This window comes from Nycticebus coucang, chromosome 9 (genome assembly GCF_027406575.1).
Source record: "Nycticebus coucang isolate mNycCou1 chromosome 9, mNycCou1.pri, whole genome shotgun sequence".
Lineage (NCBI taxonomy): Eukaryota > Metazoa > Chordata > Mammalia > Primates > Lorisidae > Nycticebus > Nycticebus coucang.
In genome coordinates this window covers 109271203-109288338 of record NC_069788.1, presented here as the reverse complement: position 1 = coordinate 109288338, position 17136 = coordinate 109271203, and the positions used below count along the sequence as shown (strand labels likewise).

Genomic DNA, 17136 nt, shown 5'->3' with positions numbered 1-17136 from the left:
TAAGAGTTAAATAGCTAAGACAACAGTTCAATGAAAGGCGAAAGTGGCAAACGGTCATTATTAATGGTCACACATTCAGAAGAGGAAGCAATACCTGTGGACTGAGAACTCTCCAGGAAAGCTTGTGCTGGTCCTGAAGGATGGGTAAGATTTTGTTAGCTGGAGAAGAATACGAAAGGCCTTGGAGGTGAGATGCCGAGTGTAAGGAGAGACTCTACATGAAAGATGAACAGGAGTTCTCAGTAACCAGAAGAGAGTCTGGTTCTGCAGAGATGGGTCCTGATGCTAGTCTATATTCCCAACTACAGATTTTCAACCTCCCCACATGAGCTACCTTTATTGAAGTTATGAAACTTGCCAGTTGCCTAATTTGCTGATTCTAGGCAGAATCACAGCTATAGCTGACACAGTGCTTCAGGGAAATAGGGGTTTGGATTATGGGGAGTAGCTGGAGGATGATGGACAGCCAGAGAGCCCAGATGACCCCAGGGTTCCAAAATGGTAGTATGGCAGAACTGATCTGTCCTATTTAAACACCATCCTTCAGTAGCATAATTATCTATTTTTATTCTCGGAATCGAGTTTCTGACTTGCCCAAAGGCCTTTTGACTTCTGTCATGGAAGGTTGTGGGCTTTAGAGAAAGAGCATCAGATCTGGACTAGGATTAAACACCAGTCTCTGCAAGTTCGCAAGTCACTCGTTTGTTCATTCAACAACCGAATCCTACTGTGTGTGATGTGGTGCCCAGGCTGCACACTGAGGGCGTGGGGGTGAACAAAACATTCATCGTCCTTGCCCTCCGGCAGTTCATAGCCCAGCTGGGGAAATAGGACTTAAACTGTCACACAACTAAGTAAGGACACATTACAGTTAGTCCCCTGCAGGAGGGGATCACGAGGTGGTGGGGGGAAGGTCATGCTGAAGAAGTGGCTTTTAAACTTCAACTTGAAGGAAGAGTAGAAATTTCCAGGAAAGGGGAGTGGAAGTCAGGGGTGCGTATGGGGCTCCCAGCAGAGGAGAGCAGACTGTCAGTGTAAGGCAGTGTCCTGTCTCTAACTCGCCCAGGCCTGTTTAGCCTCCTTCGGATGTAAAATCCAGCTCTATATCTAGGAAGTACATTCTGGATAGAACCTGAAACTTGAAAGGTGAACAATGAGAGGCACACAAAGTGTGTGTGTGGGGGGGAATTCTTCATCTTTTGAAAAGATAAGAAATGTTCATGTCTAAATAATCTGACTACGCAATTGAATGTGGAGTCAAATTTCAGATAGTTTATTTCAGAGCTAAATTCACATTAGAAAAGAAATGATGAGCTCCAAAATGTGTCTTTAAAAAGTGAAAAGTCCCTGGAAAACGGGAGCTTTAAGAAAGGCTTCTGTCTTTCCTGTGTTTAACTGTTGCCTTTTAGCAGAGCCCAGGACTGGGAGTGGAATCCTACCTCCCTCTTCTGTCAGCTCCCAGCTTTGGGGCATGGCCCTTCCCCAGTGGAGAGGGCTGTGCTCCTGTGCCTCCAGAGGTCCAGTTTTGACAGAATTGAATACCTCAAAACCTTAGGAATAATAAATCCTTCTGGCCAGCCAAAAAGTGTTTAATTCCTAAAGGACAAGCCAAGTTGAGCCGTTTCTGGCCGGGGGCGATTGAGGACTTAATTCCACAAGCGTAGCAATCTGTGTGATCTGAGAGTGCTGAGTTTAAGGGTAATTGCTCAATTTTCTATCCAGGTCAACAGGGAAAATAGGTAAAAGTGGCTGAACACAGCCAAGCCGTGCGGCTGGAAGAGATGCGAGATTCTAGGGTGTCAGTGGAGGTCCACCACTCCGTCACGTCTCTGTTTCTCCCTCTCCTGTTCGTCTCTGTCTCCAGCCTTTCTAACGCTCTTTTGGGGCTCTTATTCATTGCTTAATCCTTCTACCATATCCTTCATCCCTTCTGCAAACAGCAGAGTCACCATGAGCCTAAACAGCTTTGTCATGGCGAGAAAGTGGAAAGAATTCTTTAAAAACAGATACATTGGAACACTGATGTCTCAACTCTATTTTTTCTTCATAAACCGTTCTCTTCGGTTGACATTTCTTCCTTAAGATTAATCCAGCATATAAGACTTCCTAGGTGGTTCCTATACCTAGTTCCTTTGCCTTTCTAATGTTTAAAGGATGGTCATAACCACCACTGATATTTATTAAGTGATGTTCCTTAAAATTAGTTTGTGTTTATCATGCACACAAAGTTCAAAGTTACCAGGACTAGATGCTAAATTCTTCCTCAGCTGCCCTAGTCTTCCCTAACATATGCTGCCCTGGGAACTCCATATCCGCAGCAGGAGTTGGGGCTGGGGTGAAATGGATTGGTACTCACCTGCTCATCTGTCCGAGGATTAAGCTGCCCTCACCTTCTGTCTCTGCTTTGTTAACCTTTGTTCTGTTTATAGGATATTGGGTGAGAAACTTGAAAAAGAGGTAGGTCATTCTTAGAGGAAATAGTATTGTTTGTGTTTACTATGAGCCAGACGTTATACTAACTTCCATCGTACAGAGAATAAATGAAAGCTTTGTGAAGCTCAATAACTCCCCAAGATCATGTGGCTACTAAGCGGTGACAATGTGTGGTAAATATTTAACAACCAGCTCTCCAGGGCGGTGCTGGGGAGAAGTAGTGTTTGCCAATGACTATGGAGCAAAAACTTCCACCCTGGCTGGTTTCAAGTTACCAACATGACATCACTCACTACAGAGTTTGAGGGCATCATTAAGTAAAATGGAGTAAAATTTAGGAAGTGGTGAGTTTTAAGTACTTACTACCTTTGTTTTGAATATTATTTATTTAATTAAGAGGGTGTATACTTTCATCCTTAAGGATGTTTATGTTTGACAACCTGCATATAAAATTCCTAAAAGTGTGGCAAGTGGCTTTTCTGAGCCAATCTGAGCTGCTGCAGAGTTAAGTGACAGCACTAGGACTCAGGTGTGGTCTTTGTGTCTCCTAATCACTCTGCTTTCTTCAGCCCTGCTTATGGGGGAAGCCTGTTGCACATCCATCCTGGTTCTCAGATGTACTCCTTGGCCGTATCCTCAGCTCTGCTGACACTCTCACTGCAGCAGTGCCTGGGCTGGATGGAGGCAAGCCAGAGAGACCAGACCTTTAAAGCTCTTGTGACAGGAAGCAGCATGCCCTCTCTCATTCCACTTTCTTTTCCATTATATCTACTGAGATCGCTTTTATGTAGTGAATTCAGGAGTGCCTATGCTGAGTCCTCCAGAGGTGAGAAACTACTTCAGGGTGAGAGGAAGGAGTTTCACTGGACTTTTATAGGTCTCAGTGTGAGTATTAGAGAATTTGCGAGGTTTGGTAAAACCCAAGACCCCACAGGGTACTGCTTGGGCCAGGAACTGCTGGGTTTGTAGCTCCTGTGCCAGCCTGCCTCTTTGAGACACAGCAGAGGAAACAAATTCACACCGCAGGGATGTGGGACACTCAAGAGACCATGCAGAGTATAAAATGGCCCCAACTGGTGGTGCCAGGTCATGGTCTGAATCAGAGGTGGAATCTGTGCAGCTTAATTGCACTATAGAAGATGAGTTTTTATTACAGGGATTCTAAGCAAAAGAGATGATATGCTTTATTTGCAAGGCATTAGTCTAACTACGGAATGTTTGGAGAGGCTTCCATGGGCAAATCTGCAGAAAAGGCTTTAAAACAGTGGTTCTCAACCTTCCTAATGCAATGTATTTTCATTGTGAAAAAGGGGTTGCAGGGCAGCGCCTGTGGCTCAGTGAGCAGGGTGCCAGCCCCATATGCCGAGGGTGGCGGGTTCAAACCCAGCCCTGGCCAAACTGCAACCAAAAATAGCCGGGCGTTGTGGCGGGCACCTGTAGTCCCAGCTGCTCGGGAGGCTGAGGCAAGAGAATTGTGTAAGCCCAAGAGTTAGAGGTTGCTGTGAGCAGTGTGAGGCCATGGCACTCTACCCGAGGGCGGTACAGTGAGACTCGGTCTCTACAAAAAAAAAAAAAAAAAAAGGGTTGCAACCCACAGGTTGAGAACCGCTGCTTTAAAAAAAATAACTGCAGATGTATTTCAATGGACACTCCAGAATGAGGATGTCTTAGAGACTTTGTTTTGGCGATACAGAAACTTAGGACTGGAGTTGACAAGTAATTGATTCAGTCGGCAAATTAGGGGCAGATCCTGGACGCAGGTTTCCTGATTCCTGATCAGATACACCCTCTACTACAACTCTGTGGACCAGGAATCTAAATTTAATTCTTTGATAGGCAGTTAAAGCCACAGTCCTTGTAGCTAAAGAAAAATGAACTCTGCTAGAGGAGACCCCGGAGGCCACAGGGGCCGATTTTTCTACTCCCGGGTGTGGCTTTGGCCAGAACTTGTTTCCCCTGAGTGAGTAAGACAACAGAAAAGTTAACATAGAACTTCCCAGAAGTTTCTTTAATGCACCAAGATATGTTGTTTCATTTGGTTTGGGGTTTTGCAGGAAGTGATTAAAAGTTCCATGACCCTGCCCTAGGAGCATACACCATCGAACAGGTTTCTAGGAGTTGACAGGATGAGGAGATGTTTGAATTGCCTGACTCAGCACGTGTAGTAAAGACTGATTTGACTGCATTCTTTTGCCCCTCTAACCACGACCAAGGCAAGATGTCAGGGAAGGTTTTGGGAAGTGAGTTAAGCGTGGAGCAAATTTTAGTTGTTCTTTGGCATCTCAGTTGCAATGCACATAACAGAGTCCCAACCAGTCCTTCACCGGCGTCGTCAGGGCTGGGACAGAGGCCTTGAAATCCTTAGGTTACCTCGGACTTCCCAAATGAAACACTTCTCCCCAAACATGGGTTCCATTTTCCTTGTTCATGTGAGCAGCTACTTGCATGTCCCCATCTGAAGAGGTAGCATGGGAACCATGGAACAGAAGTCTTGTGTCATGCTTGTGTGTGTGTTTTAAATGAAGCAGGTTGTATTAACCTTCCTCCAGGAACACAGCGAGAAGGCTCCGTCAGCATTCTGTCATGCTGTAGTCTGCTTAGAGGATTGTGATTAATAGCAAATCATCCAACATTAAGCACTGACAGAAGTAAAAGAGAGTTAAATCTCCCCGAAATCATCACAGAGAGCAGGGTATGTATGCTGTTAACTCCTTGGATTCTGTCCCAGCTGATTACAGAAGATAGGATCAGGATAGGACACAGCTAATCCCATTTGGATTTGTGAGGCTATCCCGGATGTGACTATAAGCGGTGTTCCAGCTTTCAGGGAGAGGCACGGGCACTTCGCCACCTCCCATAACCATGAAGGGAGCAGATGGATGAGGGATGAGAGAGAGCATGAGAGAGGTTCCTGAATGCACATGGGCCCACACTGACGAGGCCACTGTCCAGGGAGATCTTAGACTGTTCAGATTTGTGGTCTGTCAGAAAGAAACAGAAGCTCAGTGCTGTAGGAGGTATGTTTCAAATGACGAGGACTACGTAAGGAAATGCACAGCGTTCTCTGCAATGAAAAAAGGCAGATGGGAGTTGCAGAGTTGCTCCATATAGTCTTTGTAACCAAAAACACAGCAGGTCATGGCCTGAGATGACTGGTGACAGTTGGTGTTCTCCTAACTAGATTGCTGTGGTTCATTTCTCAGACTGAAGGCTGACACAGCGCCCAGCTGAGATTGGAAGGGACAGGTGTGTTTATACACCCAAGGTTGGACTTAGGATGTCACTTAGCCCTCAGTTGTAGAGGTCTTTTCCTTCTGACACATCTCACATGGAGATTAGTTTCTAAAGACCTCGAGGAACAAAACCTAGGTATGGCAGAAATCTGGGGAGGAGATAATAAGGGACCCTCTTACCCTAGCAGGAGGCGAACTTGTTAGCCAAATGGTTGATCTCCTTGTCTTGCTTCAGGTTCTACCAGCTTTCCAAAAATTGACCGGTGGTGAGCGTGCGTGCACACGCCTCTGTGTCTGTGTACTCGTGTGTACACACACAGGAGGACACAAATGTGATTCCTAAGTCCATAAGTGTGGTTGACGGACTAGGTTTATCTAAAAGACCCTTTAAGAGAAAGCTCTTGAAAGATGATTACAGAATTGAGACACCATCATTTAAAAGTGCCCGAGGCAAACTCCTTTGAAAATCGCAGCAGCGGAGGGACAGAGAAAGAACCACGCAGCCCTTGATTGTTGCACTGTTCCCTCAGGACCCGTCCTCCCCCTCCCCCTCTGTTTCTCATCTGATAAGAGAGAGAGCAGCCGTAAGACTCCTCATCTATCTTAGGAAAATCCGATTCGGAATGGCTGTGATCAAAACCGGCTGGCTGTCACCAGCAGTGGCCTTGCGTGGAGGGAACCGCTCAGAAGCGTTCCGCATGTGGGGGTGTCACGGGTGGCACCGATCAAAGGAGCATTTTTTTAATAAATATATATAAGGAAAAATACAAAACCTAAGGATTTAGAATAAAAGCAGTGTAGTTTGTTCTTGTTTTTTTCAGTGTAACATGAAGAGGATGAAATAGAATCAGATGTGCCTGTTTTCTAACATACTTTTACTGGCAGCCGAGCAGCCACCCTCTGTCACATTAATGCCGTATCACTCATCTTGGGTCTTATTGAAGAGAATGGAGAGTTTCTCCACTTGCATTCCTTCTAGCCACTTCGTTCCTTCATCATGTTGAAAGTCCTTTACCCCTCCTTGTCCTTAACACATCCCACAAGTAACAGCTGGAGCAAGGCAGAAGCTCTGAGAGCGCTATTAGAGGAGCTCTGTTCTTCATTTCCTTCAACTGACGGTGCCCAGGGGGATGACATTCCATAGAGGTCACCCTGGCAGGTGACTCTGGGGTCTTCTCAGCACTGATTCACTTACGGCTCCTGGCCTGAGGATCCTCCCCGAGGGCGGGGGTGCTGGTCCCTCCTTGTCCCTGCTGCGTGCTGCCCTTGCATTGCCACACGGCTCTCTTCTTTGATGACCCTTTGCACTGCCAGTTCTGCTGCTTGTATACCCTCTGTGGACTTGGCGGATGATAGGCTGGGTTCTGTCTGGGGTGTTGCCCTCGTGGCTCCTTCAGAGCATGGCAGCATCCCTCCACAGGTAACCCAACGAGCTCAGGCCTTCACGTGCTGCAGAATACCAGGCGCTGAGTCAGCGCTCTTAGCAAACCTCCCTGTCTACTGATGATCCAGCCAGAACCCAGAAACCAAAGTCGGTCCAAACCTCCCTCTCCAACCCATTGACAGTCAAGAGAGCCGTCACAGCTGGGGGGCTGTGAGGAACAATCAACAATTTTGATCTTCCTTCTCTGAAGATCTGTGATCTTTTTCCCCAGCAGTATTGGGAGAGATTCAGTTTGGCAGGAGCACGGAGGCATTTCAACATATGGGACACAGATGGAAAAAACTGCCCTGAACTGGCACCACAGAACAGGGCATCTTCCTGTATCCCATTGCACGCCCCTCAGGGACCTGCCCGTACCGGCTCCTGATCAGATGCCCCACTCTGTCCTGGGGCCACACGTTGTGGTCACTGCCATTTTGCAGCTTCATAGCACGGCTCTGTGACGCCCATTTACAGACTCTTTTCTCTTCACCTGCCAGTAATGGGTCCAGCCTGGACCTAGCTCTAATCAGGTGCAATCACAAGGGACAAGTCTTCATAAAGCAGACCTGCCGGGGCCCGGAGACGTGTGGTGCCCCGTGTCTCCTGATTCGGGAGTGCGGGGGACTGCTCGGAAGCTCCTCTGAGACACCTCTTTCCCTTGTTCCTTTGGCTGTTTGAAGCCTGTTGCCTACTGCTTTCCCCTTTTCCCTTTTAAAAAAATTCTCCATTTTTTCACTTAGAAAAAAAATTATTTATACGATTGAGATCCACTAATTAAAGCCATTTTCTGGTATTTGGTTACTGGAGCGTTTGATGTCTTTCTGACAAGACCATGAAATGCACGGGGTGTCCACAGGGACAGAATTTGCTGAACACGGCTCTTTGTAAATGAGGGGACATAGTGTCGCAGCAGCTCATGAATATGAAACGCCCATGATGCCACCTCAGTGGACTTGGGAACACAGATGAATCCTGTCATGTGCTAAATGAGACCAATTTCTTTCACTTAACTTCATCTTCAATCAGACCTTCTTCCATTTGCCTGTTTAAAATTCTCTATACGTGATGCAGAAGGTAACAGCATTCAGTAAAACAAAGTTTTGCAGCAGCAGAGAAAAATTATAATGATCTCTGGTTTTTAGTGGCCATCTCCTAAAAACATGGACATTGGTTTTTTTTGCTTACAAGCTCTACTAATGCCCATTGACTTTGGGCACAGACTGGGGGAGGGGGTCTGGACTGCTCTTATCGGGGTGGTGTCCTTAAGCAGGATGTCCAGATCCCTTTCATGATAATTGGCTGTTGAACTTAGCATGGTAGATGTGAGCCCCTAACAGCTCCTAATGCTCTGCAGCAGACAGGGCGCTGTGTGGGAACAAAGTTTGGGAAGAGACCATGTGTAATTAAGGAGGGTGTTTGCTGCTGGGAGCTCAGTTAGTAGATGAAGTGAGGAGGCAGGTGTTGTCTCTAAGCACCCCGAGGAGCCTGTAAAGTCAGCCAACCACCTGTATCATTCACTAAGGTGTCGGGGTGAGAAACTGCTAGAGAATAGAGGAGACTTTATGTAGCTCTATACAAGCCTTTCTGGACATGACCGGGGAATTCTGTTCAGAAACCCCAATGAAGAAAATTAGCAGAGTAGAAACCTAAAAAAAGGTCACAGATAACAGGCAGCTCCCTGCCTAAAACACCTTTGCCAGGGAGGGACCCAGGGGCCAGACTGAGGTGTTGCTTCTGTTTTTTCCTTCCTGCCAGACTTAGATTTTTGCTTCAGGTAAAGCGCTGAGGGAGTGCTTGGGGTGTACTCATTACAAGCTGAGTCTACTCTAAGAAATGACTTTCTGTTCTAGTGTTACCCAGACAAGCGAATAGCAGGTGGATCTGAATGCAGAGTATCACAGAATGCATACAAGATTTGGGACCGGCTTCATTGGAAGAGGCAGGTCGGCATTTTACTATCAGGCCACGAGAGCAGAAAAGAATCCTTCTGGGACTTTGCTAGGTAATTAGCATTTCAGTGTGCGTGTATGTGATGATATTATCCATAATGAATGTATTTCAGGGTAAATGGCAGCTTCTCACATCTTCGAAACCAGTTGTTATTGATCTACTGGCATTCCTGTAGGTTTCCATTATTTAGGCGCCACTTAGTCATTTCTGTGGTCTCTTCTGGTAACTAACTTGTTGGGTAGACCTGTTGGATGCTGGCAGACTTGGTGTTCTGGTTTCCCATTTGGCAGTCTCTCTTTTTGAACTGGATCCCTACTACTGTTGCTGGGTGTTAACAAGCTTCTACTGGGTGTGTGCAGAGAATGTGTGACCCCACCTCAGGATGGAAGCTAGATGGTCCACACCAGGCTGAATGTGGATGACTCTTCTTCTGAAACTGTCCCCACTCATCCACTGATTCTTACATATGCACAGGCCTTTCCCTGCAGGACTTGCAACTCTGGAGTGAAGCAAATCCTTTGCTATAATGTTATCAAATCCAGAAGTATCCAAGGATTAACTCTTGGTTGTTCTTGTGAAACGCATCCCACTTAGGCAACTTTAGGACTCAGTAGCACTTATAATTGGAACAATGTAGAGAAGATCGACACGGCTTTTCCATTTGTGTGACTTTCAGATCAAAGGGGTGTGTATTGATTCAGTTCCATTCAGTTGTCCTCTTTCGCCAATCCTAAAATAGAAGTGCCTGTTATGTGGTCTTTGCTCTCAGCTTGTTCACCTTCTAGCGGGTAGACTTGGGGCAAATTTCATTTACTTTCCCTTCCTGCAAGGTACTGAGTTCTACCCTGTGGTCATGAATAAAGTATTATGGAAGAACAAAGTAGAAAGCCCTTATTCCTGCCTGTTGTATTCAGAGATGATTCACCAAGGAAAGGACTTACATTATCCTTATTCTCCTGATTTATTATGTTTGTAATGGATAGAGTCTCCCTTTGCAACGTTGCCATGCTTAGTCCATCCTGGTTTTCCCCTAATGTGCCTCTAGGAGGAGTCTTGCCTGGAGCGGGTACCCGGTGTGTGCTTCCCGGCTGGTTTTCATGCAAGTCCTTCCCCGCTGGGCACTGGACACCCTCTCCCGCCTCACCCCTTGCTGTTATCTCCTGGGCCCCATACTAACCACACTGTCCTGCGTTCAGCTTTTCCAGCCTTTGCACATGCTGTTCTCTATCCACCAAGTCCTGCTGCTTCAGTTCACCTGCACTGTGTGTATTTCAGAAACACCTTCCCTAGCTCCTCACCCCACCCCTCAAAAGTAAGTCTCCTCTGGACTGGATTAAATACATTATGGAGCATCTGTTCAGTAGAATACTAGAAGATCATTTAAAAGAATAAGTTACATGTTTTGATAAGGAAAGATAAAAGCAAGTTGTATAACAACATGTGTGTAGCACAATTCCATTTGCAAACATTTTTTAGAAGGACATGTGTGCTGTGATATGTGTATATTCTTTTTAGTCAACATACACAAGAAATTGTTAACAGTGATTACCTCTAGAGAGATAACTGAGTCTCATAGCAGGAAGGAAAACTTTTTATTTGAAACTTTTCTGTAGCATTTGAATTTATTACCACCTGTAATGCTACTTTTATTTTAGAAAAATAAAACAATTAGGTTTCCCTGTTATTGTCTGTCATGGACTCCAGTTAGTTTCCTTCCTAGCGTGTATTTTAATTTACAGCAGTGCATTTATTTGTGTTTATCATCCTCCACCAGCCTGATGCTCCATGGCGACAGGGCTGTGTCTGTTTGCTGTTGCTACTGACTCTCCCTAGCACAGCCCCTTTCACGTGGGTGTGCTCAGTCAGTATTTCTTGAGTGAATGAACGAATGGACAAAGGGTGTCTCCCCGCAGTGTGACTGGTGGGCACCACGGGTGCAGAGGGGCATTTGAACTGCTGGTGAGATAGCTAACACAGAGGCAGGGGCAAGCACACAGCACCGGGGGTGCTCTTAGCGTAAGTGGTCAGGTTTGGGACAGAGAGTCCTGGATGCTATAAGCAAGAATGGCCCTGCCTACCAGGGAACTGAGACAAGAGAGGAGGTCACCAGCTCCCCCCATGACTCTGGGGAGATTGCAGCTCTCTTATCTCACCTTTCCATCTTCTGGGGCTGCTCAAGGTGCCCAGCCACCTCTTTCTCCTTGTGGTGCTTCATAAGACATAGGGGTTGGGGGTAGAGTCTCTGGGCTCTCTAGTGGTGAGGGTGAGGGTGAGGGTGAGAGAGAGGACTTAGCTTACTTATAGTTATTGGAACCCAGAACAAAGGACATCGAGTCTCAGGCCAAGTAAAAGATATCCCAACTACAGGCGGTGGTCTCACCCCTCCACTGTAGGAGGAGGCATCTTCGAAGGTATTTCACATAGGCTAAGTAAACCCTGGGGCTGAGCGGGTGGAATGGGACAGCCCAGGCCTTGCAGCTAAATTAGAGTGGGAAGCTGGGCTTGGTTATTCCTGCTTTCCCCTCATGCCGGCTGCTTAATCTTGCCCTGCCTCAGCATTCTCTTCTGGAAAATGGTCGTCACCAGGCAGGAGTAAATGAGAAAGTGAAGATGGAGCCATATAGTTTCTCTGTATGCACAATATTATAATATCTATTACATCAGTAAGAATAGTTGTTGAATATTTATTATGTACTGAGCATAGTATGCTTATTATTTATTTTATAAAGATTATTGCATATAGGCCAAACAACTCATGCCTGTCTATAATCTTAGCACATTGGGATGCCAAGGCAGGAGGATCACTTGAGCTTGAAAACTTGGGACTGGCTTGAGCAGCAGCAAGACCTCATCTCTACTAAACCCAGGTGTAATGCAGGGCGCCAGTAGTTCCAGCTACTCAGGAGACAGAGGCAGGAGGATCACTTGGGCCCAAGAGCTTGAGGCTGCTGTGAGCTATGATGATTCCACTGCACTCTATTTGGGACAACAGAGGAAGACTGTATCTCAAAAATACATACATCTATTATTGCATTTAATACTTAAAATAGCCATATGAGGTGGGCACAACTAGGACGTGGTGGGGCCGGGATTTAGAGCTGACTGTCCTGCCTCCAGAGCTGTTTTGGAGGAATTCTGCACAGTCTACACTTTCCTAACCTCGTGACTGTTGTTAATGTTCTTAATATTAGAAGGAAAGAAGAAAAGACGGTACAAGTAGATGTAATTATTGGGTTTTTTTAAATAGCTTTCCAATAGTGCCAGCATTGAGTCCTGTCTTCCTTTTGTTCTCTGTTAAAATCGTGTGCTGTGCATGGCAGGCTGAGGTGGGCTGGTCGGCAGTCTCCACACACAGGTCGGGTCCCTGTCTCTGCCTGGGCAGGGCAGGATCATTCCTTATAGGTAATTTTGTGAGGAAATAGATCTCTCAAGTCCATTTTCTTTTTTCCACGTTTGCTCATGGTGTATGTGAGAAAGACAAGACAGGGAGGGAGGGAGGGAGGAACAAGGGAGAAAAAAATCAGTCCCCAGAACGTATTATGTACACATAAGTACTTGTCTGTGCTTATAAATCAGAAATTGTAAAATCGCGAAGTTCTTTGAAGTTGGCCCAAAACCTGTCCCGCGGCCACCTGTTCCACTGGGGACGGGGACTTGGATGGCCTGCCTCTGTTGCTATGGCTCAAGCTGTCACTGCACCAGAATGTTCCAGCTTGCCTTGGCCTGGCTGTCATCGCTGGCTCTGTCCCACTCAGGCAGTTCACCAGGTTCTGCTGGGCACCAGGCTTCCAATTAGAGAGAAATCCCACTGTGTGGCCAGCCCCAGCAGCACCACTCTGTGCGGCCCCTTTGCCAAGGCCCGAGCTAACCTCTGATCTATCACAGATGGGCCAGTCCCACACTCTCTGTGCACATTTGGAGGAGGGGGGTGGGGACGAAGAGAGACGCGCGTGGGGAGTGAGAGTAGACATCGGGCAGAAGTGTAATTCCTCAGAGCTCCGAGAAGCTGGGCAGGGTTGACAGGACCCAACTGCTAAAGTTGTGGAGGGAAAGGGGAGTTTGGGAAGACCCTGTCCTGAGCCCTAAACTCAGCATGGGGCATTTTCTTACCAACCTCTGAATATTCATCTCAGGCTGGACTGCACAATCGAGGAGAGCCAGGAGCAGCTAACTGGCTCACTCCGAAACTGTCACACTGTCTATGGCGCATGGCACAGCCAGCTTCCTCCATGCCCCTCCGCAGGGCCTGTGAGGTCCCACCAGCCTGGACAACGGCACTGTCAGCAGCAGGCACAATGGGCTGTGTTAATGACTCAGAGCAAGAGGGGGAAAAAAGCTAAATTTCCATTAGCATAAGACATAGAATCCTAGAGAATTCCTTCTCCGATTCTCTAACAGGATAGAGAGAGAGAATCTAAGCTTTGAACAGTTCTTTCTAGATCTAGGACTTGCTGAATGTGGTTCGTTATTTTGAGGGTGGTATATGGTCTCTTCCTTATTTTCCCTATCAGCAAATTATTTTTTTTTTTCCTTTTCACTCTTTTTATCACTTTCTTCCTCTGCTGGCTCTTTCCATTTAATTTTCTGTGTATCTCTCTCTCCCTTGCACATTCTCTTTTTCCAGATACAGCATCTGTTCCTCCGCAGCCGGGAGTAATAATAAACACACCAGGCTTGGAACTGACACATACTCTGGCTTAGCTTGACTAGAGCAGTCGCAAAGTCTAAAGAATAAATAGCCTGAAAGTGGCAGGTTCTTGCAATAATTTGGTGCCTCTTTTAAATATAAAATTGAATTCAAATCCTAACACTCTGGGAGGCTGAGGCAGGTGGATTGCCTGAGCTGATGAGTTTGAGGCCAGCCTCAGCCAGGGTGAAACCTCATCTCTAAAAATAGCTGGGCACTGTGGCGGGCATCTGTAGTCCCAGCTACTTGGGAGGCTGAGGCAAGAGAATCTCTTAAGCCCAAGAGTGTGAGGTTGCTGTGACCTCTGATGCCACGGCACTCTACCGAGGGTGACAAAATGAGACTCTGTCTCAAAATTCAATCCATGGCAGCAGAAATGGAGGGTTTCTTAGTCTCTCTGCTCTGAGATTTTTCCTTCTCTCCATGTTAGCAATGGGTTTGGGAATTACAAGACTATCTCACCCTACTGGCCTCCCCCCATCTCTCTTCCCCTCATTCATTTATTCATTCATGCTCTGATAGGTCAAAACAAAACCCCTCAATCAGTCAGTGATACGCACTTGGAGAAGGAAATGTTTCTTTAGGATGTTAGGTTGTCCACATGAAAAGATGGACAACTTTTGGTAACTTAAGCAAGTTGCTGCAGCTGAGTCATGTGCTGGCTCTCAGTTTCTCTGTGTTCATGACTTTGTTAAACTAATGAAAGAGATGGCCTTGTGGCTCCTATAATCGTGTCTAGAGAGTTTAGAGAAGGAAAATGTCTGTGAGACTCCAAGAAAAGTGTGTTAGGATCAGCATCATTTGTTATATTAGACCTGGCAAATGGAGACCCTTATTCCTGGTACAGTGTTGGCGGTCAGGTTACATCATTAGTGGGAAATGCCCTGAAGAAGCAGGTCAGGGGCCCTGACGGTTGCACCGTGGAGCTAACACACAGAGATCAAGGTCAGGAGGAGGTGGCACTCACAGCCACATCCACTTTGGGAAACACTACATGTTCTAGGTTCCTCCGTCTATGAGCATGTGCGGCCCCTCGTCAGTTCCCTTTCTCCCATCTCAGGAGCCCTTCCTCGGGTGCTGTTTGGGAATCTGTTCTCATTTTTTTTATAGTCTCCTTGGAGATGCACTCTGGTGACTCTGCATATATTAGAATCACTAAAGAAATCTTGGGGAAAAATACAGATGTCTGAGCCCCACCTAGAAGGTTCTACTTCAGGAGGTTCTGGGGTAAGGCCTGGGATTCAGAAATTATTAAAACTCCACCTCTGATACTAATGTGCACCCGAATTAGCCCATGGCCCTAGACTGGGAGCCCTGGAGGCCAGACAGGGTGTCCGAGTGTCCGTTCTGCCTTGGCTCCCAGCCCCATGGCTGGTGTGTTGAAGGTGAGTACTAGATGGAGAAGCCATGAGCTCCCTATTTGTGCTGTGAACAGTTTGCCTCCTCTTGTCATTGCAGATATTCCTATTATTCCAGATCTGGAAGAAGTACAGGAAGAAGACTTTGTTTTGCAGGTGGCAGCCCCTCCCAGGTAGGTTAAATTAGGGGTGAATTTGGTAGAGAGGCAAAGAATATATGAATTAATATACTCCAAATAACATCCACAGTGAACCTTTGCTGCCCCTCAGTGTAGATCTTTCTGGCAATGGGCTTCGTCCCAGAGATCCCATTTTGTTAGGACATTTTGTTCCCGTCCTGGTCATTCCCAGCTGCACACAGGACTCTGGGGAGGGTGGCCCAGCAGCACTCCTGGAACTGGGTCTGTCTGTGGGTCTTACAGTCTCCCTTCCTGCAGCGTCCAGGTAAACCGAGTGATGACCTACCGTGACCTGGACAATGATCTCATGAAGTACTCAGCCTTCCAGACACTGGTGAGTGGACAGCTTCTGCACAGGGCGGCAGGCTCCAGGCAGCATCTGGAAAGATTGCTCAGCTCCCCCAAAGCCATACAGCGGCTCCTCCACGGATCTGAGGCTGCAACAAAACCTCTGCTAGAGGGATTATCCCCAGGCATCTCACAGCACCTCTGGACCCAGCATATTCCAGTGTTTCCCATTGCAAGGCTTCTGCTTGCTTCTGTGGCTGCCCACTTGGCACTCAAGGGCACCCTGCTGCCCTGGGTCCCTACAGATGTGCTGCTGTCAGCGGTGGCCCTTCCCCCACAGTGTCCCCGGCAAGGAGGGAGTTGTTTAAGTGATTCTCTTGCCTGAGCCTTTAGAGAATCGGTTAAGACCAAGAGTTTGAGGTTGCTGTGAGCTGTGATGCCACGGCTCTCTACGAAGGGCCACAGAGTGAGACTCTGTCTCAAAAAATAATAAATAAAAAAAATAAAAGCCTGACACATTCAAAAAAAAGGAGGGAGTTTTTGCCTTCCGTTGTCCCTCCGTGGCATGTGCGGCACTCATGTTTCTGCTCTCTTATTAAGGCGTTTCTGCAGATCTTATCTTGGGAAGTTCTAACACATACATACTAATCCTCCTCACCTTGCAAGAGATAGTTGCAGAAAGCCCTTGAGGTGCCCGGCCTGGCTCTTTTTGCATTCACAGGATGGCGAGATCGACCTGAAGCTCCTCACTAAAGTCCTTGCACCAGAGCCCGAAGTCCGAGAGGTACAGTAGCAGCTTGTCATTCCTGTCACTAGCTGGCTGCCAGGCTGGCCTAGATAGGTGGGAGAAGTTAGCGGCCGTGAAGGGGAAAGGCTTTCGTCTTACCTAGCCATGCCCCGTTTGGCAGGATGATGTCAGCTGGGACTGGGACCACCTATACACTGAGGTGTCCTCGGAGCTCCTGGCCGAGTGGGACCTGCTGCAGACAGAGAACAAGGACCCTGCGGGGCAGCCCAGCAGCACCTGACTGGTAACCTTCACTCTGCAACAAGCCTAAAATGAAAGACACTTGCAAGCAGCTTAGGGTTTTTATAGGGAGTATTTTATAATAAAATATTACAGACCACCTTGGAGCATTCGATGGAAATAAATTGCTTTATTCATGGCCATCTCTTCCATTTATTTCCAGTCCTTCTTGAAAAGATTCAGCACAAGTGAAGGAGGGCAACTTTTAAACAATCTGTTGAAGAGCATGAGGGAAAGTTAGATTCGGGAGGAGGACCGGGTGCTCCCACTGGAAGCTGCTCGCTTCTGGGGAGGTAGCAAACAGCTGCCCACTGAGGTTGTGGGACAGAGCCTGGTGTGAAGCGGCACCGCCCCTACCTCACCTGCTTTGAGGCAGCTGTCACTGAGGGAGCAGGATGCAGAATAAGGCCATGCCCTCTGCACTCAGGCGGGGCTCTGGTGGCAGTTGCGACAGCACTCCCTTTCTTCCTCTCCCTCCAGCCTTGGGCTCCCAAAGCTGAAACATTCCTGGAGCCTTGTTTCTGGTTCTCATGGGCCAGGGCCAGCCTAGCAGCC

The 17136-nt window shown here is 47.2% G+C and overlaps 1 protein-coding gene across 2 annotated transcripts in view; it reads left to right on the top strand.

The window, feature by feature from the left end:
* Positions 1–16720, top strand: part of IFT43 (intraflagellar transport 43) — a 111717-nt gene extending 94997 nt beyond the window's left edge. For both annotated transcript variants that reach the window (XM_053602642.1, XM_053602643.1), the window contains 4 exons: positions 15188–15260; positions 15525–15600; positions 16276–16338; positions 16463–16720. In XM_053602642.1, the coding sequence (XP_053458617.1) occupies positions 15188–15260; positions 15525–15600; positions 16276–16338; positions 16463–16582 (332 nt within the window). In that variant the 3' untranslated portion in view covers positions 16583–16720. The remainder of the gene's footprint in view (positions 1–15187; positions 15261–15524; positions 15601–16275; positions 16339–16462) is intronic.
* Positions 16721–17136: the final 416 nt, after the last annotated feature.